At 41.3% G+C, this 25102-nt stretch overlaps 1 protein-coding gene across 1 annotated transcript in view; it reads left to right on the top strand.

Annotated features, from left to right (window-relative positions):
• The window catches only part of mrpl13 (mitochondrial ribosomal protein L13), a 115732-nt gene extending 94895 nt beyond the window's left edge, over positions 1-20837 (top strand). The window contains exon 7 of the mRNA XM_072261121.1: positions 20721-20837. Coding sequence (XP_072117222.1) covers positions 20721-20745 — 25 coding nt within the window. The 3' untranslated portion in view covers positions 20746-20837. The remainder of the gene's footprint in view (positions 1-20720) is intronic.
• Positions 20838-25102: the final 4265 nt, after the last annotated feature.

The following is a 25102-nucleotide window of genomic DNA, read 5'->3' as shown; positions in this document are numbered from 1 at the left end:
ATTTCTTCAAGAAATGTTTTTCTCCTGATTTATTGTATTAATTTATCATGAGGAAAGTGACAGAACATACATTTGACTTTTCCTTTGATATGTTATTATAATGTAGGTATCTGTTTGGCCCATCAAAACTTTGCCATGTGTTTCCCCCACAGGAGTCATTCAGTCTCTCTTTACAATTCCACTTGCTCACTGTACCTTTTAGTATTATCTTTCAAGCCTCTGATTCATTTCTAAAATAACTCTTGGGCATCAGCTGCAAGAGAATTACATACTGGAAGCAGTCTTAATTGAAAGTTTGTTGATATAACTTATATTTATAAAATGCTTTTAACAAAACTTGATTCCCCAATGGACATCAACTGAAGGAAATTAATCCATTCTTTTGGTAGAATTACCAGAAATATGCTAAGTGGAATTTATGACAAAATTAGATTTAAGGAGGCTGTTAAAGTAGCAGCCCAGAAGTTTTTGCACAGGCAAAATAATCTTCTCTGAGGGATATAAATTTAAACTGCTGGAAATTTTTCTCCATTTTCTTACATACCTGAATCTTCAAACATGCTTCTGTCTTTCTATGTGTCATTTTCTTGTGGAATAATTCTACTAGGTTCCAAGGGCTGAAGACGGACACTTAGAGCAATATTGGGTAAACTAAATTTCTGTTTTGTATCACCTGGCTTCAGTGAATTTTATTACTGAGTGCTGAACTTGAGATGAAGTGAATGGCAAGTATAGGGAAAAGTTAATTTTTAAATCACCTTGGACTGCACTTAATAGTCTGAGACCAGATGGAAAGCCCAGTCAGAAGAGTTGAGAGTTATTACATCCAGCCTGCAGTTGGCTTATCCACTGAGCTCTGGCAACAGTATGATTTCTGCTTGTGCTTTTTAAAAGTAATTATCTTGGATTTGGAGAGGGGAATTTTTGATTAATTTATTTATAATCATACCAATTCCAGGCCTAGTCTCTTCATTTCTATACTAACAATCCTTCCAAAATTATATTTATACAAGATTTGACTTAAAGAGATATTGTGGACTAGATTTTTTTTCCAGAAAGTGCATGTAAAATACAATAGCAACATGCTGGAGGAGTAACTCAGCAAGTCAGACAGCATCTGTGAAGGTGAATTAAGTAGTCAACATTTCAGGCCGATTCTCATCATCAGAAAGGAAGGGGAAAAAGCCAAAATAAGGTGGGGGGATGGGAAGGAGTAGAAGCTGGTGGATGATTGGTGTGACCAGGTAAGGGGGGAAGGTGGGTGGGGGAGGGAATTGGTTGGAGAAGAACGGATATAATAGAAGGCGGTGGGCCATGGAATAAAGGGAAGGAGGAGGGGAACCATAATGAGGTAATGGGTAGGTGACAACAGATGAGAGGGTAGGTAGAATGGGGAATGTAAAAAGGGAGAAGGGGAGAGTGGAGGGAGTAGTTGCCAGAATATAGAGAAAACAATGTTCATGCATCAGGTTGAAGGCTACCGAGATGGAATGCGAGGTGTTGCTCCTCCAGCCTGAGCTAGGCCCCACCAACAGACTTGCAGGCGAAGTGTTGGCTCACCTGGAAGGTCTGTTTGGAACCCTCAATGGTAAGGGAGGAGGTGTAAGGCAGGTGTAGCACTTGTATTGCTTGCAGGAATAAGTTCCAGGAGAGAGATCAGTGAGGAGGTACAACAGCCTCCAGGTACCATACTAAATTGGGATATTGTGTTTCTGTGCCTGATTGGAATTAAATGTTGTCATTGTGCTACAATATGTCTTAATTCTCACTAGGAGAATTTTGCTTTACTAGAGCTCTCTTTTTAAAAAAGTTATTTAAAAGCTATTCTTAATCTTAATTTTTACTTTGGTAATAATCAACTGTCAACTAAAACTGGATGAAATGTTTTCTGCTTGCAGATAACTGATGGAAAAACAATTCAGTTTGAATGCTAAGATTTCCTTTCCCCTGAACTTGGGTTCATGCAGCACAAGCAATTATAAACGCAAGAGATTCTGCAGATGCTAGAAATATTGAGCAACACAAATGCTGAAGGAACTGGGCAAGTCAAGCAGTATCTATGGAGAATAAACAGTCAGCGTTTTGGACAGAGATCCTTCATCAGGACTGATGAAGGGCTGTGGTCAGAAGAGTCAACAGTTTTTCCCCCTGTGTAAATGCTGCTGGCTTGCTGAGATCCTCCAGAATTGTGTGTGTACAGTATCAAGCATTTAATGTGAAATTTCAGTTCTCTGTGACTGGTGACTGCACATGTATAAATGGCTCATGTGTATGGCAGCAGAAGATGATAAACCAGAAATCATCCAAAATAATGGGCAAGGTTGGGCTGGAAAAGTAAAAGGAAAGTATTTTCTCAACCACATATTAATGAGCAAACTATTCAGCCAGTTCAGTGGATTAAAAGATGCACAGTGAATGTTCAGTGTTCAGAACTTACTGCTTGGTTGCTACAGTTTGGCTCACAGGAGCCACTTTTTTCCTTGTCTCCTTGTTATATTTAAGAACATTCTGCACTGTGCACTAATTAACCAATAAACACCATACAGAACGTTAAGCTGCCCAGGCTCTGGATTAAATTTTTAATCTCCTGTCTAATTCTATCAGGCGGTGAGATTTTACAGATGTTCTGCTCTCCAACTGAAATAATGAATAGAACCAACTCTGTGGTGAGAAGCAGAATCAATTGGTCACGGGTTACCAGGCCAACTGCTAATCATCCTGTTCTGAATTTAAGTTTAAAATTTCATTTAGCTCTGCAACAACACAAAGATTATCGCAGTAACACAAATAAGTGTTCTGGTTTCATGGTACCTGATAGCAACTTTCTAATTTTACACTGATGGTGTACTTAGAGCAAGTAAATCTTTGTAAATGCAGGCTGTACCATTCCAGCAGGGTTTCCTCGCTTAGGTAAAAATCTTTAAGTGCTGCTATTGTATTAGAAACCTAGTTAAATGTGCCCATATATTTTGCATTATGTTTTATACTGTGCAGTGTCTCATTAGACTTGTTGTTGTCCTGGCTTTCCCAGTTCTCCAGAGGCAAAACTAGTTTCAATTACATCTGTTGTGCATTGTGCGAGTGATGTCAACTGTTTGTGTGCCAGTATCCCCAATTCAGTCTGTACAGTCACAGATCAGCACATCCAGGATCAATGGGAATATGGGTTTTCAACAGGGCAGGGAATGGAATTAATGCCTGGCAACTGAGCATAGCACCCCTCCCTGCCCCACCAGTCACTGATATACAGCACATTAAAAGCTTGACATTGGCAGCATAGGCTTATGTCTACAAAGTGGTCATAGTGTTGCTATACTGAGGTAGCAGTTAGAATTGTACTGGTTTGTTCAGCAACCAAATGCTTGAAAGGAAATAGCTGTTCTTATACATAGTGGTGGGACTTCAGAATATTAGTGCCTGCTCTTCGATGGTAGTTGTAATAAGATGGCCAGGACAGATGATGGGGTCTTTGATGATAGATGTTGCCTTCTTGAGATGGTGCCTCATGCAGATACTTCCGGTGATGGGAGTGATGTTCCTATGATGTATTGAGCTGAATCTACTACTCTCTGCAGCTTTTTACATTGCTGCACATTCAAATTGCCATACCAGACCATGATGCAACCCACCAAGTTACTTTCAGCAATACATCTGTTTGGAGTGTTCAATGACATGTTGAACCTCCTTAACCTTCTAAGGTAGAGACACTAGCATGCCTTCCTTGTGATTGCATTTACGTGTTGGGCCTGCATCTCTCCCCCAAATCCACCCCTTCCCTCCCCATCTGACTCGATCTGCTGTTCGTCCTTCAACACTCCTTGGTCCATCTATCACCTACCAACCATTGTCCTCTCTTGAAACTGGTCATCTTCCCTCTCCATTCCCAGTCCTGATTCAAGGTTTCAATCCAAAATATCAACAATTCCTTTCCCCTAAAGATGCTGCTCAACTCGCTGAGTTCTTCCTGTAGATTGTTTGTTGAAAGGGGTTAGTGTGATTAATAACTCCCAGGTGCATGCTCAAATCCCACCATACTAGTTAGGGAATTCAGATTCAGTTCAATAAATCTGGAATATAAAAAAAACTAAGTACAGTAATTTGCTCTGTGTGTGTGCGTAAACAAAGTCACTTGCTCGAAAATCTCCCTTAAACATTCCCCCTTTCACATTAATGCTATGCCCTCACGTATTTGACATTTCTACCCTGAGAAAAGACCTTCTATCAGTTCGCCCCTAAGCCACCAACACTCCTGAGAAAACATCCCAAGTTTGTTCAACCTCTCTTATTAAATAGTACTCTCCAATCCAGGCAAAATCCTGGTGTATATCTTTTAGAGTGTTTTAGGTAGAGGGTATTCTTCTGCCCTTCTTCAATAAATAAGTGTGCAAGGGCATCTTTAGACTATAGGCTACTCCTGCTGTGTTTGATAGGACAGTGATTTATCAAGCCAAGAAACTAAACACAACAAAGACAATATTATCTCCTACACTTTATATATCTAAAGCCTTCTGTTCCACATCCAGATTTAGATAAGTGGATTTATATTGGCATGGCTGGTCATTCCAATCAATTCTGAAACTATAAGAACTATTCTCAACTTTTGGTGCTGTGGTGCAGGCAATTGTCGTGGGAAGATCTGTATGTCAATTATTCGCCAGAAAAAAAATTTCAGCCTCAGCATCACAGAAGAGAAGATTAAATTAATGATGTGTAAATTAAATCATAATTAAATATCATGAGCCTTGATGTAAACTTCCTTTGATTATGTGAGTTGGAATAATTTGACAGAAAGCTAAGTTCCAGAACTTGGTGCTTGACTGAAATTGTTAAAGTGGACTGTCTTTAAAAGGGAACTACATTGGCACTGAGTAACCACACTTTCCAACACATGGAATGGATTTGTGTATCATTTTTAGCTTCACATTAAATGTAAAAATCCATTTCTTTCTGGTATGATTTCTATACATAAACTTCCCATTAAAAATTCACATCAATTGCTGTACAAAATCCAGATTAAAAGAAGAAATGTATTGCTTTATTTGAAAGGGAAAAACAAGCTGATAAATAGGAACAAATAATTGCATGTTATTTTCAAAGCTCCAACCACTAGTATTGTGTATGATGCAGCCTCAGAGCTTCTTTCGAGAATACGGGGGCCATTCCCCTATGTAGTCATTGGGACAACAACTGATATATACCTCCCGCACATCCCTCATCCCCACTACCACTCATGTTTGGTGTGCACATGCAGCGTTTTTGTGAGGGCTGCTAGATGCCATTTCATTGACTCTCACTCAAGCCTGCAATATATAGGCATTGAAGATGGTCATCAGGGTGGTCTTCATTGACTGCAGCTGAGCATTCAATACTATCATCCACTGGAAGCTAATCAATAAGCTCCAAGACGTTGATCTCTATACCTCCCTGTGCAACTGGATTGTCAATTTCCTACTTGCAGACCCCAGTCAGTTTGGATTGGTAACAATATCTCCTCCATAGTCACCATCAGCACAAGGTTGTGTGCTTAGCCCTTAGATTTCTTTGCCTCGAGGCTAGGTACAACTCCAATGCCATGTTTAAGTTCTTTGACGACACCATTGTTGTTGACCAAATCAAATGTGGCAAGGAATTTGTATATAGGAGGATGACTGAAAATTGTGTTGAATGTTGCAACAACAACAACCTCTCACTCAACATCAACAAAACTAAAAAGCTTGATTAGTGACTACAAGAGAAAGAAACCAGCAGTCTAGAAGCCAGTCCTCATTAGGGGATCAAAGATGGAACTTTAAATTCCTTGGTGGTGTTATTTTAGGAGATCTATCCTGGGACAGGTCATCAGAGCCATTTCAGAGAAGGCAGGGCAGTGCCTCTACTTTCTTAAAAGTTTGAGCAGATTCAGTATGTCATCTAAATTCCTGTCAAATTTCTATAGATGCACAGTGGAGTAGAGAATATCCTGACTAGTTGCATCACAGAAACACCAATGCCCAGAAATGAGAAAAATAACAAAAATGACTGAATACAACCCCATCCATCTCAGGAAAAGGCCTCTCCACCACTGTGCACATCTGCAAGGAGTGCTGCCAGAAGAAAATAACATCCATCATCAAGGATGCCCACCATCCAGACCATCAGGAAGGAGGTACAGAAACCTCAGGTCCCATACCACTAGGTTCAGAAACAGTTATTATCCTTCAACGGGAAGGTTTGCTAAGGCTATTGGGGAGAGTTTAAACTAGAATTGCTGGGGGGTGGGAACCGAACTGTAGTGATGGAGGAAAGGGAGGTTGACTCACAAGTAGAGAAAGCTTGGAGACAGTGCAAAAGGGAGGATAGGCAGGTGATAGAGAAGGGACGTGCTCAGTCTGATGGTTTGAGATGTGTCTATTTTAATGTGAGGAGTATCGGGAGTAAAGCAGATGAGCTTAGAGTGTGGATCAGCACTTGGAGCTATGATGTTGTGGCCATTGCAGAGACTTGGATGATGCAGGGACAGGAATGGCTACTTCAAGTGCCAGGCTTTAGATGTTTCAGAAAGATGGAGGCAAAAGGGGTGGGGTCGTGGCACTGTTGATCAGAGATAGTGTCACGGCTGCAGAAAAGGAGGAAGTCATGGAGGGGTTGTCTATGGAGTCTCTGTGGGTGGAAGTTAGGAATAGGAAGGGGTCAATAACTCTACTGGATGCTTTTTATAGACCACCCCAATAGTAACAGGGACATCGAGGAGCAGATAGGGAGACAGATTCTGGAAAGGAGTAATAATAACAGGGTTGTTGTGGGAGATTTTTATTTCCCAAATATTGATTGGCATCTCCCTGGAGTGAGGGGTTTAGATGGGGTAGAGTTTGCTAGGTGTGTTCAGGAAGGTTTCTTGACACAATATGTAGATATGCCTACAAGAGGAAAGGCTGTACTTGATCTGGTATTGGGAAATGAATCTGGTCAGGTGTCAGGTCTCTCAGTGGGAGAGCATTTTGGAGATAGTGATCACAATTCTATCTCCTTTACCATAGCATTGGAGGGGGATAGGAACAGACAAGTTAAGGAAACGTTTAATTGGAGTAAGGCTATGAATGAGGCTATCAGGCAGGAACTTGGAAGCCTAAATTGGAAACAGATATTCTCAGGGAAACATTCAGGGGATATTTGCGTGGAGCTCTGAGTAGGTACAGTGGCATGCAAAAGTTTGGGCACCCCTGGTCAAAATTTCTGTTGCTGTGAATAGCTAAGTGAGTAAAAGATGAACTGATTTCCAATAGGCATGAAGTTAAAGATGACACATTCCTTTAATATTTTAAGCAAAAAATCTTTTTTATTTCCTTCTTTTACATTAAGTTTCAAAATAACAAAAAAGGGAAAGGGCCCGAAGCAAAAGTTTGGGCACCCTGCATGCAGTACTTAGTACACCCCCTTTAGCAAATATCACAGCTTGTAAACGCTTTTTGCAGCCAGCTAAGAGTCTTTCAATTCTTGTTTGGGGGATTTTCGCCCATTCTTCCTTCTAGTTCTGTGAGACTCTTGGGCCGTCTTGAATACAGTGCTCTTTTGAGGTCTATCCACAGATTTTCGATGATGTTTAGGTCAGGGGACTGTGAGGGCCATGGCAAAACCTTCAGCTTGCGCCTCTTGAGGTAGTCCATTGTGGATTTTGAGGTGTGTTTAGGATCATTATCCTGTTGTAGAAGCCATCCTTTTTTCATCTTCGGCTGTTTTACAGACGGTGTGATGCTTGCTTCCAGAATTTGCTGGTATTTAATTCTTTCATTTTTCCCTCTACCAGTAAATGTTCCCTGTGCCACTGGCTGCAGCACAAGCCCAAAGCATGATCGATCCACCCCCATGCTTAACAGTTGGAGAGGTGTTCTTTTCATGAAATCCTGCACCCATTTTTCTCCAAACATACCTTTGCTTATTGCGGCCAAAAAAGTTCTATTCATAAGGTTCACAGGAACATCTAAACAAGCCTGATGTATTTTGGAAACAAGTCCTGTGGACTGATGAAGCTAAAATAGAACTTTTTGGCAATTGTAGGGATGACTTGCAGTGGACTGAAAAGCTTGAGAATGTAGATATTAAGAAAGGGGATGTGCAACTTGGAGGATAATTTCCAGGTATTGATGTTCCCTACCCTTTTGCTACCCTTGCCCTTCTAGCTGATGGAGGTTATAGAATTGGAAGGTACTGTCTAAGGCATCTAACCCCCAGACTAAATAACCATCCAAGCAAACTATCCTGTCAAACTCCGCAAGAATTTTTAATGTTTCAGTGAGATTGTGGCGACCCACTTTCTAGCACCCGCGAACCGGCACGCACTGGCAGAGATGGCCTGGCGCCCTTTTTGGGGCAGGCCTCTCTGCCAGCGCGCACCGGTTCGTGTGTGCTAGAAAGTGGGTCGCCACAAGATCTCCTCTCATTCTATTAAAATGAGAGAGTATACCCTGTTTGTTTTACTTCTCCTCGGAGGTCAAAACCCCGTTCCCCACCTCCCTCCTACCATCACAGGATTCAGTCTGGTAAACTTATTTTGTGGTCATTGGGGATGTTGCAGCGAAAATGATCTTTGTGTGGTCAGTGGGGATGTTGCAGCGAAAATGATCTTTGTGTTTATCCAGCTTTTACCATTGTAGCAAAAGAAAAGAGAGAATATAAACACTATTTACAGTTGATTCAATGTAGGCACCACCATGCTGACATTGACTCCTGGAATTTGGATGTGCTTACATGGATTTCTCCAGTTTTGTCTGCAAAATGGCAGTTCTAGTTTAAATGACAATACTCCTGCCTCTGAGTCAAAAGTTATGGGTTCAAGTCTCACTGCTGACAGATCTGGGCTGTTATTTGTACTGACAGTGTGCTAATTTCTGGAGGAGATATTATCCAGGACCTCATTAGTTAGCTCAAGATGTGCTCCTTTTTCTCTGAATGTACTATACTTAAAATTCCAGAAGGCATTTGATAAGGTGCCCTCTTAAAGTGACTGTAGAAGATAAATCCTAAAGACTTCTGTTCAAGATGGCACCTGCATACAACACTCCTTCAATCAACATTTCCTGGATAGATCATGAAACCATATATTTCACTCCTTTTATGTCCTTAACATTTGTTTTTCTTCTTGGATGTGATTCTGGAAATGTTGGAGGTTGTGATTTGCAGTTTGAAGGTCGTTTGGGTGTTCAAGCACTCTGCAATCTCCAAGAGGATTCCAGGAGGCAGAGGCAATGTGTGCAAACCACATGGCAGACAGGTTGTGGGACGGGGCTTAAGCCACTGGTAGACTCCATTTTGCTGATTAAAGCTTCATTGTGTGCCAATTAAAGCGATGGGAGAGATGGAAACATCGAGGCAAGTGCAGAGGGTGAGCACCGGCTACCTGTCTTTTAAAGGCTCTGCAACAGAGAGCTCTGTCATGTGCCCAGAGAAAGTTGCCCAGGAAATGGACTTTGACTATAGACTTCTTTTTTCAGTCTTAGAGTTTATTATTTTCTGTGATTTTCACCCAGTCTTTCTTGTTTTTTTTATGCACGGGGAGAGGAATTTGGGGGTCGACGTGCCCCTTCTATTTTGTTCATTTTTTATTGTGCAGAAGGAGGGATTTTGGGGGCTAATGATCATGCTGTCCCCTGGTTAAGAGCATCCATCTTATGGACACCCCTACATATAAACAAGCTCCTCAAATGTTATTACAATTCAAAAGTCCAACATATGTTCATTCCTGCGAACAGCATAAATTTCCTCTCTCCACTTTAAGTAATTGTTTGTTCTAATCAGTCTTGTATTCTCTTAATGCCATTCTTTACAGTACTGTCGAAGTGTGATTACTATATCAAGTGATTCTTGTATATATTTTGTGACTTATGGACACAATCAATTTGTATAAACATGTTTGCAAAAAGAAAACCCTTTTGTTACCAAGGGGTGGTCTGTAGACATTAATGGGTCTTTTTCTAATTAGCAAGATATTAATAACATATTTGACTTTTTACGTTTATATAAGTTATATGGATAAGGCTACTAAAGGCAGGGTTACTAGTCTTGCTGATGACACCAGAATAGTTAGGAATAAGTGATAAAGAGGTACAAGGGGACGGTAAAGAAATATACTGTAGATCTATAGTCTAGTTTACTATAGTGTCCAGGACATAGTCAAAGAACGGTGCCTCAGAAAGGCAGCGTCCAGCATTAAGGACATGCATTCTTCTCATTGTTTCCATCAGGAAGGAGGTACAGACGCCTGTGGACACACTCAACGATTCAGGAACAGCTTCTTCCCCTCTGCACATTTTTTCTCTATTATTGTGTATTACATTGTATTGCTGCCACAAAGTTAACAAATTTCACAACGTATACCAGTGATATTAAAATCTAATTCTGATTCTGACTATAGATAGGTAAAGTGAATGAATGGGCAAATGAAGTAAAATATGAGAAAATGTGAAATTGTCTATTTTTTTTGGAGGGAGGAGGAAATGTCTAAACGGTGCAAGATTCGTATTTTCTAAGATACACCAAACTCAAGCACAGCTTCACGCCATACTATGACTATGCACAGTCCCCTTGTGCAATAAGATGGACTGTTGACCTCACAATGTACTTCGTTATGGCCTTGGACTATATCATCTGCCTGCATCGCACTTTCTTTGTACAGTAATTGTAATACTGTAGTATACATTCTCTTCTTGTTTCCCTTGCACTACCTCAGTACATTGTTGTAAATAAATGATCTGCATGGGTGGCACGTAAACAAATTTTTTCACTGTAAAAGGGATTTAAATGTCCTAATGCATGATTCACAAAAGGTTAGTATACAACTACAGTAGATCCAATGCTATTATTTATTACTGTGAAACTGAATACAAAAGTAGGAAGGTTTTGCTTCACATTCAGGGTACAGTTGGAGTTCTGTATATAGTTCGGCAAGATTAGATGAGTCCTGTACCTTGATCAAAACACACAATCCTGAGAGGTTTTACCGGGGAAGATACAGTAGAGGTAGAAAAATTGTTGATGAGAAAGGGGTGAAAAGTAACTATGGGTAGATATGAATGCAAATTGAGATTCAATCAGAATAGCTGAGATCTAAATGGCAGAGCAGGCTTGAAGGCTGTGCCTATTTTTAATTTGAATGTTCACATGCCTGTATATTGGAGAAAGGTTGGGAGTCTACCAACTGTGTGGTTAATATTTCCTTCCTATCGATGCTGCCTGACCTGCTAAATTCCTCCTGCATTTTGTGTGTGTTACTCAGTATCACGTTCCCCTTTGCAGAGCTTCCTATGTCCACGGTTTATGGCATTATAATAGTGGATACACTTCAAAAATGTTTTATTACCTGTATGCCATTAGGATATCTTTTTTAAAAAAATGAGGAAGGGTCTGTGTTTCTTGTATTGGAATATAGAGAGCACAGTCTTAAACTGGCTGCCCACTCAATAGAAAATGAGAGGAGAGCTGGTAATTAAGGAACTGAATAGAGTGATTCACTCCATACCCAATATATATTTGGAATGAAATGTTGCCAGAGATAAAGGTTACTCTGTACATTGCATCACTGATGAGCAATCCTCCCTCTAAGGTGTGCGTGCATCTTCTACTACTAGCACACAAAGGATTTGTACTGCGCTCAGAAGGTTGTCGCACTCTACCTCGTTGGCATGTTAAATATATTTCATGATCGTACACAATCACCTTTCCTTTTCCGGTTTCTGATGTGGGCAATGTCAACAATGTGAAGTTTGCTATAATTTGTCTGCAGATTTTAGAAATGGCTTATTTATGCCGTTTTTATTGAAGAAATTATTGATTCACTATGTCGAATTCCAAGGAAGCAAAGGTGTGAAGCACAAAAGAACTAGTTCATTTAAAGTGGAATGGCTTTTTGCGAGTTTGCAAGTTGGTGGACATTGGCAGAACCTTTCCTGCACTAGAACTCCCTGTGAAAAAGATCTTGGCTTACTGAATCAAATCAAAAACAAACTGAGAAACTGTTTAATTGATGCTGATGAGAAAATTCAAAGCTATCTGTTGGAAGGAGGGTTTATTAGTCTTGACAGAGTTTACAAAATATGGGTAAATGCCAAAGACAGGAGGGAGAAAAAATGGCTAAGCAACTTAAATATGTTCATTATCTTGTTCAACTTTACATCTCTTCTGGAATTAAGCTACAAAATCTGTTCTGTATGCAATGATTTCCAAATAAAATACCTATCTGAATATTTTATCAACTGGCTTTGTAATTTTATATTTTGACCATTTCAAACTACTTTAATAATATGTGAACAGATTGATACTATTACATGCTGTCGTATAGTATATGAGAACTAAGACTCATTGATGTATATTATTTTATTTCTTTTAAGCAATGAACAACAAACCGGACTTGGTAGTTTATTATCCTTAGAATAGCTTCAGGTTTACTTCCATTTAAAAATGCTGTTCACACATGTTGTTGTCACTGGGCAATAAATTGCACAGCACAAGATTTTTGCACACACTGGTCATTACAATTTAGAGAGGACGTTGCTGATAAGATGGAGGACTAAAAATTTGTGCAAATTGTACAGTTGCACATCCAGTATCAAGTGGTTGAAAAGTTGTCACAGATACCAAACTGGAAAAAGAATTGGGGGAAAAAAAAAGTTTTTAAATTATTTTTAAACAATATGCACATTGTTGTATATAAAGATTGGGACCTTCAGAAATAATTAAGGTAGAAACTTTTATATCCTAAAGTTTTTAAAAACACATATGGTTTGAACTATCTATATCTGAATACATTATTGCACACTATTTTTAGGGTTGCTAACCCTGATTTGGCTTAATAAAATAATTTAAAAACTCAATTGACCATCAATAGACAATAGACAATAGGTGCAGGAGTAGGCCATTTGGCCCTTCGAGCCAGCACCGCCATTCACTGTGATCATGGCTGTTCATCCACAATCAGTATCCAGTTCCTGCCTTATCCCCATAACCTTTGATTCCGCTGTCTTTAAGAGCTCTATCCATCTCTTTCTTGAAAGCATCCAGAGACTTGGCCTCCACAGCCGTCTGGGGAAGAGCATTCCATATATCCACCACTCTCTGGGTGAAAAAGTTTTTCCTCAACTCCGTTCTAAATGGCCTACCCCTTATTCTTAAACTGTGGCCTCTGGTTCTGGACTCACCCATCAGCAGGAACATGATTCCTGCCTCCAACGTGTCCAATCCCTTAATAATCTTATATGTGTCAATAGGATCCCCTCTTAGCCTTCTAAATCCCAGAGTATACAAGTCCAGTCGCTCCAATCTTTCGACATATGACAGTCCCGCCATCCCGGGAATTAACCTTGTGAATCTACGCTGCACTCCCTCAATAGCAAGAATGTCCTTCCTCAAATTTGGAGACCAAAACTGCACACAGTACTCCAGGTGTGGTCTCACCAGGGCCCTGTACAGCTGCAGAAGGACCTCTTTGCTCTTATACTCAATTCCCCTTGTTATGAAGGCCAGCATGCCATTAGCTTTCTTCACCGCCTGCTGTACTTGCATGCTTGCTTTCAGTGACTGATGTACAAGAACACCTAGATCTCATTGTGCTTCCCCTTTTCCTATCTTGACTCCATTTAGATAATAATCTGCCTTCCCGTTCTTACCACCAAAGTGGACAACCTCACATTTATCCACATTAAACTGCATCTGCCATGCATCTGCCCACTCACCCAGCCTGTCCAAGTCACCCTGTATTCTTATAACATTCTCCTCACATTTCACACTGCCACCCAGCTTTGTGTCATCGGCAAATTTGCTAATGTTACTTTTAATTCCCTCATCTAAATCATTAATATATATTGTAAACAGCTGCGGTCCCAGCACTGAACCCTGCGGTACCCCACTGGTCACCGCCTGCCATTCCGAAAGGGACCCGTTAATCGCTACTCTTTGTTTTCTGTCAGCCAGCCAATTTTCAATCCATGTCAGTACTCTGCCCCCAATACCATGTGCCCTAATTTTGCCCACTAATCTCCTATGTGGGACTTTATCAAAAGCTTTCTGAAAGTCCAGGTATACTACATCCACTGGCTCTCCCTTGTCCATTTTCATAGTTACATCCTCAAAAAATTCCAGAAGATTAGTCAAGCACGATTTCCCCTTTGTAAATCCATGCTGACTCAGACCAATCCTGTTACTGCTATCCAGATGTGTCGTAATTTCATCTTTTATAATTGACTCCAGCATCTTTCTCACCACTGACGTCAGGCTAACTGGTCTATAATTCCCTGTTTTCTCTCTTCCTCCCTTCTTGAAGAGAGGGACAACATTAGCCACCCTCCAATCCACAGGAACTGATCCTGAATCTATAGAACATTGGAAAATGATTACCAATGTGTCCACGATTTTCCAAAGCCACCTCCTTAAGTACCCTGGGATGCAGATCATCAGGTCCCAGGGACTTAACAGCCTTCAGACCCAACAGCCTATCCAATACCATTTCCTGCCTAATATAAATTTCCTTCAATTCATCCATTACCCTAGGTCCTTTGGCCACTATTACATCTGGGAGATTGTTTGTGTCTTCCCTAGTGAAGACAGATCCAAAGTACCTGTTCAACTCGTCTGCCATTTCCTCGTTCCCCATAATAAATTCACCCGTTTCTGTCTTCAAGGGCCAAATTTTGGCCTTAACTATTTTTTTTTTCTTTTCACATACCTAAAGAAGCTTTTACTATCCTCCTCTATATTCTTGGCTAGTTTACCTTCGTACCTCATTTTTTCTCCGCGTATTGCCTTTTTAGTTACGTTCTGTCGCTCTTTAAAAGCCTCCCAATCCTCCGGCTTCCCACTCGTCTTTGCTATCATGCACCAAAGCATAAGATGTCCCTGTTATTTGACACAAAGCAAGTATTAATTCCATTTAGATACCATAGTTGTTTTGAAGAAAATCACAAGTGGTGCAGATGGTGGAAGAGGGGTGAATCAATAAAGACATCTTGAGACTTTTGATTTGAACTTTTGCAAGAATCTCGAAGCTGTTGTCAGTTTCACAGCAAAAACTGATAGATTTGTTGTCATTACTAGCATAAAATGCAGGCTATTGTTGTGTTCCTTTGTGTTGAAATGTGTTAATCATTAGCTGAGTGCTATAAGTTGTTAACAGATGTCTTATACTTTATACTTTATTGTCGCCAAACAGTTGATACTAGAACGTACAATCATCACAGCGATATTTGATTCTGCGCTTCCCGCTCCCTGGATTACAAATCAATAGTAAATATTAATAATTTAAATTATAAATCATAAATAGAAAATGGAAAGCAAGGTTAATTAAGATTTACACTAACAAGATGGGCTGTCTCATTCTCCTTTTGCTGAGATTTGCAGCATATTAATAAATATTTAGTGTTCAGATAATGCATTGCAAAAAATTGAGAAGTTTGTTACCTGGCCAAAGGTTACAAAGCTGAAGCTGGTGATTGACTTTGTCAAACATCAATCATTGATGCCTTTCATTCATCATAGGCAGCCGGTGGCTATCCCCTCAATAACAAGTATACTGTTTGGGATACTGTTGGGGGCGGGGGTGGGGGTGCAGGCACAGTGATCGGATCTTGGCGGTGAGCTTGAAGCTGTGGCTCAGAAAGTAAGGGAGCAGAGGAGGAATGCAGTGGTAATAGGATATTCCATAGTTAGGGGAGTAGATAGGAGAGTCTATGGACGTGATAGAGAAAGCCAGATGGTATGTTGCCTCCCAGGTGCCAAGATCAGGGACATCTCGGATCGTATCTACAATGTTCTAAGGTGGGATTGGGGGAGTTAGCAGCCAGATATCTTGGTGCATATTGGTACCAATGACATAGGTAGGAAAAGAGAGGAAGTCCTAAAGAGAGAATTTAAAGAGCTAGGTAGAAAGCTGAAAGGACCTTCAGGGTAACCATCTGTATTACTGTCGGTGCCGTGTGCCAGTGAGGGCAAGAGCAGGATGATTTGGCAGAGGAATGGAGGGCTGAGGAACTGGTGCAGTGGGCAGGGTTTCAGATCATTGGGATCCCTTCTGGGAAAGGTATGACCTGTACAAAAGGGATGGGCTACACCTGCACCAGAAGGGGACCAATGTCCTTGCAGGCAGGTTTGTTAGAGCTGTTGGAGAGCTTATAAACTAATCTGGCAGGGGATGGGAACTGGTATGATAAGCCTGTGGATTGGGATGTTGATTTACAAGCAGAGGTAGTACATAGTGAGACTGTCAGGAAGGACAGGCAAATGATACAGCAAAATTGCAGTCAGTGGGATGAGTTGCAGTGTAAAAGGGGGACAAATACAGTCCTGAATGTGTTATATTTGAGATCACATGGTATATGAAATAAGGTACATGATCTTGTTGTGCAGTTAGAGACTGGCAGATACGATATCGTGGGTATCACGGAGTCATGGCTGAAGGATAATTGTAGTTGGGAGTTTAATATCCAGGAGTTTAATATGCAGAGGAAGGGGACTCTAGCAAGGATGATGACAGAGCAGCAATAGCTGGAGTTTCTGGGAGCAATTCAGAAGATGCGGGATAGGTACATCTCAAAGATGAGGAATTATTCTAAAGCAGGATGAAGCAGCTGTGGCTGACAAGGGAAATCAAGGCCAACATAAAAGCAAAAGAGATGGCAGGTAATAGAGTAGAAATTAGTGGTAAGTTAGAGAATTGGGAAATTTTAAAAAACCAACAGAAGGCAACCAAAAAAACCATAGGTGGGGGTTGAAATATGAAAGTAATATGAAATGTAGGAGATGAAATATTAAAGTATGCTAGCCAATAATATTTTTAAAACATCAGATATATAAAGATTAAAAGAGAGGTGATAGTAGATATTGGACCGCTGGAAAATGACACTGAATAGATAGTAACTTGGGACAAGGAAATGGTGGGTGAACTGAAGAAGAATTTTGCATCAGTATTCACTGTGGACAACACTAATAGTATGCCGAAGGTTCAGGGGTGTCAGGGGACAGGAGCGTGTGCAGTTGCTATTACTAGGGAGATGGTGCTTGGGAATCTGAAAGGTCTGAAGATAGATAAGTCAGTCGAACCTGATGGATTACAGCCTAGTGTTTCAAAAGGGATAGCTGAAGAGATTGCGGAGGCATCAGTAATGATCCTTCAAGAATGGAGGCAGACAGACTAAAGGAAATTATAGGCCAGTTAGCCTGACCTCAGTGGTTGGAAAGACGTTGCAGTTGATTGTTAAGGATGTGGTGTTGGGGTATTTGGATACACATAACAAAATAGACTAAAGTCAGCACGGTTTCCTTAAGGGAAAATCTTTCCAGGCAAACATGTTGGAATTTTTTTGAAGAAATAACAAGGAATGGAGAATCGGTGTTTGTTGTGTACTTGGATTTTCAGAAAGCTTTTGACAAGGTGCCATACATGAGGCTGCTTAACAAGTTAAGGGCCCAGGGTATTACAGGAAAGATACTAGCAGGGATAGAGCATTGACTGATTGGCAGGAGGCAAAGTGTGGAAATAAAGGGAGCTTTTTCAGATTGTTTGCCAGTGACTAGTGGTGTTCCAAAGGGATATATGTTAGGACTGTTTCTTTATACATTGTATATCAATGATTTGGATGATGAAATCAATGGCTTTGTGGCCAAGTTTGTGGATGATACAAAGATAGGGGAGGGGTAGGTAGTGCTAAGGAAACAGAGAGGCTGCAGAAGGACTGAGACATAGTCATAGTCATACTTTATTGATCCCGGGGGAAATTGGTTTTTGTTACAGTTGCACCATAAATAATAAATAGTAATAGAACCATAAATAGTTAAATAGTAATATGTAAATAATGCCAGTAAATTATGAAATAAGTCCAGGACCAGCCTATCGGCCCAGGGTGTCTAACCCTCCAAGGGAAGAGTTGTAAAGTTTGATGGCCACAGGCAGGAATGACTTCCTATGACGCTCAGAGTTGCATCTTGGTGGAATGAGTCTCTGGCTGAATGTACTCCTGTGCCCAACCAGTACATTATGTAGTGGATGGGAGACATTGTCCAAGATGGCATGCAACTTAGACAGCATCCTCTTTTCAGACACCGCTATGAGAGAGTCCAGTTCCATCCCCACAACATCACTCGCCTTTCGAATAAGTTTGTTGATTCTGTTGGTGTCTGCCACCCTCAGCCTGCTGCCCCAGCACACAACAGCAAACATGATAGCACTGGCCACCACAGACTCGTAGAACATCCTCAGCATCACCCGGCAGATGCTAAAGGACCTCAGTCTCCTCAGGAAATAGAGACGGCTCTGACCCTTCTTGTAGACAGCCTCAGTGTTCTTTGACCAGTCCAGTTTATTGTCAATACGTATCCCCAGGTATTTGTAATCCTCCACCATGTCCACACTGACCCCCTGGATGAAAACAGGGGTCAGCGGTATCTTAGCTCTCCTCAGGTCTACCACCAGCTCCTTAGTCTTTTTCACATTAAGCTGCAGATAATTCTGCTCATACCATGTGACAGTTTCCTACCGTAGACCTGTGCTCGACCTCATCTCCCTTGCTGATACATCCAAAAACTTCTGAAGATGACAAGACTCTGTGCAGTAGTTGAAGTCCGAGGTGTAAATGGTGAAGAGAAAGGGAGACAAGACAGTCCCCTGTGGAGCCCCAGTGCTGCTGATCACTCTGTCGGACACACAGTGTTGCAAGCACACATACTGTGGTCTGCCAGTCAGGTAATCAAGAATCCATGATACCAGGGAAGCATCCACCTGCATCGCTGTCAGCTTCTCCCCCAGCAGAGCAGGGCGGATGGTGTTGAACGCACTGGAGAAGTCAAAAAACATGACCCTCACAGTGCTCGCTGGCTTGTCCAGGTGGGCGTAGACACGGTTCAGTTAGATGATGGCATCCTCAACTCCTAGTCGGGGCTGGTAGGTGAACTGGGGGGGATCTAAGTGTGGCTTGACCATAGGCCGGAGCAGCTCCAGAATAAGTCTTTCCAGGGTCTTTATGATGTGGGAGGTTAATGCCACCAGTCTGTAGTCATTAAGGCCGCTGGGGCGCAGCGTCTTCGGCACAGGGACGAGGCAGGACGTTTTCCACAGTACAGGAACCCTCCGGAGCCTCAGGCTTAGGTTGAATACATGGTGAAGTACTCCACATAGCTGAGGGGCACAGGCTTTGAGCACCCTGGTACTGACACCATCCGGTCCTGCAGCCTTGCTTGGGTTGAGACGTTTCAGCTGTCTTCTCACCTGCTCAGCCGTGAAGCTCACTGTGGTGGTTTTGTGTGGGGGAGGGGTATAGTCATGAGAGCAGGGTGGGGGACTGTGAGGAGGGATAGGAGGGGAGAGTGGAACATGTGTTGATTGGGGGCCGACAACAGATGGCTCATGTGGGGGATGGGCAGGAGCCACAATGTCAAATCTGTTAAAAACAGCTTAAGTTCGTTGGCCCTGTCCACAGTGCCTTCAGCTCCTCTGTTGCTAGTTTGCCGGAATCCAGTGATGGTTCTCATCCCCCTCCAGACCTCCCTCATGTTGTTCCGCTGGAGTTTCCACTCAAGCTTCCTCCCGTACCTGTCTTTAGCCTCCCTGATCCTGGCTTTCAGGTCCCTCTGTGTTGCCCTCAGCTTCTCCCTATTTCCATCTCTAAATGCCCTCTTTTTAGCGTTCAGGATGTCCTTAATGTCCTTAATGTCCTTTGTCACCCATGGCTTGTTATTTGAATAACAAAGGACAGTTCTTGTCGGAACATTGCAGTCCACACAGAAGCTGATGTAATCAGTGATGCACTCTGTGAGCCCATCAATATCCTCTCCATGTGGCTCACAGAGTGTCTGCCAGTCTGTCACCTCAAAACAACCCTGGAGCGCCTCATAAGCCTCCTCCGACCATTTCCTCACTGTCCTCGAGGTTGCAGGTTTACTTTTCACCAGAGGCACGTAGCAGGGCTTTAGATGCACCAAGTTGTGATCTGACCTTCCCAGTGGGGGGAGGGGAGAGGAGCTGTATGCATCCTTAACGTTAGCGTACATCAATTAGGAGAATGGGCAAAGAGGTGGCAGATGGAATACAGTGTTGGCAAGTGTATGGTCATGCACTTTGGTAGGAGGAATAAAAGCATAGACTAATTTCTAAAAGAGGAGTAAGTTTTTAAAAATCTTGGTACAAAGAGATTTGGGAGTCCTTGTGGAAGATTGCCTAAGTATTAACTTGCAGGTTGATTCAGTGGTGAGGAAGTTGAATGTAATGTTAACATTAATTTCAAGACGACTAGATATATTTTATCCATGACAGAGCACAAGAGGGACTTCAGTTTAATTTTCCTTTCCCTTCACCTAACTCGTGTTCAAAGAGCACACAAAAGACTGAAGATTGTATTTAAGACAATGTATCTGGCTTTAAAATCCATAATTGGAACTAAAATCCCCTATAAAGTAATCCACAATATGCTTGTCCAGGATTCAAAATAGTACTCTAGCTTTGCAAATCGGGTTGGACTGAATCCATCCAGGAGAAATGAATGTGACCTTGGGTAAGCTAACTGAGTGCGTCAGTGCACTCAAAGTGAGCTTGTGCTTTTTAAATTAGTTAAAATAATGAGCTAAAATGGTGGATATACGTACTGGTATCATGACAGTCATTTTGGATTTTTCAAAAACTGTCATGTCTCCATTAAATTGAAACAGATGTCGTTTTAGTGTTGGATAAAATTTCACTTTCTGATTTCTGTTTTTTTTTTCCTTCTTTCCAGACCTGATGACTACCGAATGAAGTGAATACATTCCCAAAGGAAGATGGAGATTATCCAAAAGTCTATTTATTCTTCACAATTCTGGTTTTCAGAATTAAAAGTGGCTTCTTTCCCATACTCCCTGTGACACGAGTCTTAATTTCTAGTAAGCACTCAACGGATATTTGAGTGAAAACTGTAGATTTGATTTAATAGCAGAGTGAAACAAACTTGAAGTGGGTGAACAGAGTTCAAAAAAAAAGGAGCAAGAGAGGATGGCAAGTTCTTCCTCAGTCAATGGTTGGAGAGGTAAGATGGAGAGCGTAGACATTACTCTGAGCCTGAATGATTTAGCATGATGCAAACACACGGTAAGGCTTCCTCACTCTTCTTCTACAAACATATCCTAATCCCGTTGTGGTTATAATTTTTCTGTTTGTATAACCTGCAGAAGCATACACAAGTTGATATGTAGTGAGGTGGCCAGTACCTTCTACCAGGAATAAATGGCTTCTTGTTGAGGATCTGTGACACAGTAGACTCTAGTGCTCATGCTAGTTGACCAGCTGCACACACGCTTTCCTTCTCCACCAAAAGAGGCTTTCATTGCAATTCCCTTGAGATATCCTTCCAGGGTTCTGTGTACACCAGCCTTCCCCACACCTGATATGTCTCAGTGGGATTAACACCATTGATTCTGTCTTTAATATGAGCACGTCTACCATTCTCACTGCCCCACGAATCCATCATTGTCCTTCACCTGCCAAATTGTGATGAATTGTCTGACCTGCACCTATACTCACAAGAGGCTGTATCCCTGCTGGTTTCCTTGTGAGAGCATCTGAACTAGTGGATGTAAAATGACTTCAATCACAAAGGACAATGCTGAAGCCCATTGACCTACGAAGTCCTCTGTGCATTTTGTTTCATAGAACACAGAAGAGTACAGCACAGGGATTGGCCCATCAGCCCACAATGTGTTGCCAGATGTCCATTTAAATTAAATCTCTTCTGCCCGCACATGACCCAGATCCCTCCATCCCTGCATATTTATGTACTTGTCTAAAAGCTTCCTAAGTGCTGCTATCATATCTGCTTCCAACTGAATTCCGTCAAAGGAAGGTTTATTTTTAAAAACAATGGAAATATGAACCCGATGCAAGCTTAATGAACAGTCAGGCCTGAAGATATTTGGCTGTCACATGAGTGGACAAGTTGGAGAGCTTCAAATTCAAGAATTCCTGGTTAAACAGTTGAGGACCAATTCTGTGGTTAAATCTCTGTATCCAAACCACAGGCAAGCAGACAAGTGCAGTTTATAAGCCAGCAGGAGGGAGAGAAGTGTAAAGTTTCACCGGTGGTATGTTGTGTAGGTGTTGGATTAATGCTGTCTCAGTCATCACTTTTGAGCTCCGGGCATCGCCCAGCAGAAGAAGGGGAATAGTCACAAGTCTGGCAGTTTCTGGCATGAGTTTCTCTCAGTGGTTCACCAGACAATGCACTAAGCAGCAGTGCCCGGAAAAAAAAAACAACTAATGGAGGTTCTTATAATCTGGACAGTCGGGTCTACAGTGTTGCTTCACTGGGCAGACACAGTCTTGCTTCGGTGGTGATAGTGATAATTGCAACTTTTCTCCCCTGGGGTAATTGAACTTTTATTGTTTTTTATTATTAGTGTCAGCTATGCCTCTGTGGGTAGCATACTAGCAAAATAAAGGCTCTATGTTCCAGTCTCACCGCAGGTGGTTGAGCACAGTAAGCTAGATTGACAGCGTGCGGAGCTAAAGAACTGCTGCATCGACAGACATGCTGCCTTGTGGTAGGACATCTTAACCAAGACAATGTGTGTACCCTCACATCAATAGATCTTGTGGGCACTATTTTGAAGTGTACCGGGGTGTTCTCCTTGATGTTCTAGATGAAATCTATTCCTGAGTAAATGCCGTGGATTAACCAGTTGTCCTATTGCATTACTGTTTGTGGGAGATCACTGGACATGAAGTTAGAAGTTGTACTTCCTAACTGACATTTCTATAAACCCTTAGTTACAACACACACAAAATGCTGGAGGAGCTCAGCAGCTCAGGCAGCATTGATGAAAATGAATAAGCTGTTGACGTTTCGGGTCGAGACCATTCTCCAGGACTGAAAAGGAAGGGGGAAGACACTAGAATAAAATGGGGGGAAGGAGAAAGAGGCCAACTAGAAGGTGATAGGTGAAGCCAGGTGGGTAGGAGAGATAAAGAGCTGGAGAAGAAAGAATTTGATAGGAGAGGAGGGTGGACCATAGGAGAAAAGGAAGCGGTAAGGGACACAGGAGGAGGAAATTTTTTTACCGTAAGAAGAAATCAATATTCATGCCATCAGGTTGGAGGCTACCCATGCAGAATACAAGGTGTTGCTACTCTAAACTTGTGACTTATCTTGGCATAGGAGGAGGTCATGGACCGACGTACAGGAATGGGAATCAGAATTAAAATGTTGGGCCACCGGGAAGTTCCGCTTTTGGCAGATAGAGTGGAAGTACTCGATGAAGTGGTCTCCAATTTACAACCGGTCTCACAATAGAGAAGAGGCTGCTTTGGGAGCCCCAGACTCTTGGACAATGAACCAAACACTTCATTGGTTAAAACATATTTTGAGAAGGTGAAAATTGTTCTAGGAATGAAGTACTTTTTAACATCCTGTCCCCACCTGTAGTATGAAGGTGATGGTCAAACCAGAAACTAATTGGTAGAAGTGAGTTATATTGATATGTAGTTACACCATAGAACATAGGAGGGTTGAATATGAATTATTTTTGTTTGGAAATTCTAAGTGCCCAGGATAATTTTAACATAAGCCCAGCAATAGTGATGTCATTGAGTGAGCTTGGCAGCTAATCTCCAAATAAATCTCAAATGGCAAATATAATTTTAACAAACATCTTATGTCTTATAGAGCACAATGTAAAGATTGGATCATGCATAAGATTCAGATAATTCTGTTAAAATCAAATTAAATTAAAATGCTTCAAATATTAGTTGTTTGAGGGAATGAGTATCTAAGTTAAATATTTTCTCAGGCCTACAGGGGCTGTTAAGCAGTAACTGTGGCTTGGAATGCTAAAACTCACCTTTTTGCAATGAGGGTGATTAATAAGTACCTGAAATTTGTATTGTCACTTTTTCTACCCGAAGAATAGTGTGAAACAACATTCTGTCTAATCTGTTGGTAGTTTAGCACAGTACCAATTTGCCTCAGAGATGTTTCATTGGTAGCTTTCAAAAATCAACCTACTTTAACACCTGAACCAATATGCTTCAGATATTGCCAATAAGCACTAATGTTCTTTTGCCACCTATTCAGAACAAGTGAATGGTAAATTCATCTGACTCAAATGTTTGCATAACCTTTTTTAAACACCACAATATGTTTTCCTTCAGATTCCAAACTGTGTTTAGTAAGTAGGCTAAACTCTAATTGCTTCAATCAAGAGTAGATGTTGTTATGGATTCCCCTAATATCTTGTGCCATGTGCAGCTTTGATGTACAACCTGTACTGCTGATAACTTGCCAAGTTTCATTCGTAAGTTTCAAGGTCATAGAATGTCGTGTGGTGAAAAGTCATCATCTTTATTGTCTGTGAATTTTTCAGTCCATGTTGTTCAGTAATGAATCATGTCACTGTCTGCCAAATCTGATCTGAATACCAATTTTATATGTTTTGTTCATGCAGTTGATCTTGATTCCTAACTCACACCAACACAGTGTTCGGCTCAACAAAAGGTCAACATTTTCAATGCCAGCTTTGTAATATACAAATAGTGGTTGCATTTACTCTTAGCATCTCATTTGAGAGAAATAATACACCTTGTAATTGTTACCCCAGGTTAATAATCAGCAAGATGTTTCCTATTCAGTGTGTACTAGGTTTGCAAGCAACAGTTTGTGTGAAGTTTTCTACTGTAACCCAAAGAGGATCATTCCACCCTTTGTATTGTTGAGTGCTTTCAGGACATTGCTGTCATCCCTGACATTAATCAAACTGTTAGGTGAGCACCAGTCCTCTTGTTTGTATTTGCTGAGACTCTTGGGAATATGAGCAGATGTCAAAGGAAGGTCTCATTTAGGCAGAACAGAATCAGACAAGGCTGTTTGACTTTTCTTACATCTGATTATGACAGCAGTTGAAATTAACTTAATGATAATGCAGCCCTTTCCGTTTTCAGATATGGATGGTTTATGCTTGTCAGTCAAGGAGAATCTTTCTGTAAGTTTCTCAAAATCACCTTGCAGTAATTAGATTTATCAAATGCCTTTCTTGTATATTAACTATTGGCCTCTGTAAACCACCATATGTTTACAACATTTGTGAATGCCATTCCGCATAGTTGTACTGGCTCAGACCAGTCCCTTTTAGA

The sequence above is a fragment of the Mobula birostris genome, chromosome 1 (genome assembly GCF_030028105.1).
Source record: "Mobula birostris isolate sMobBir1 chromosome 1, sMobBir1.hap1, whole genome shotgun sequence".
Classification (NCBI taxonomy): Eukaryota; Metazoa; Chordata; class Chondrichthyes; order Myliobatiformes; family Myliobatidae; genus Mobula; species Mobula birostris.
The sequence above is the reverse complement of the archived record's forward strand: the minus strand, read 5'-3'. Positions and strand labels throughout refer to the sequence as shown.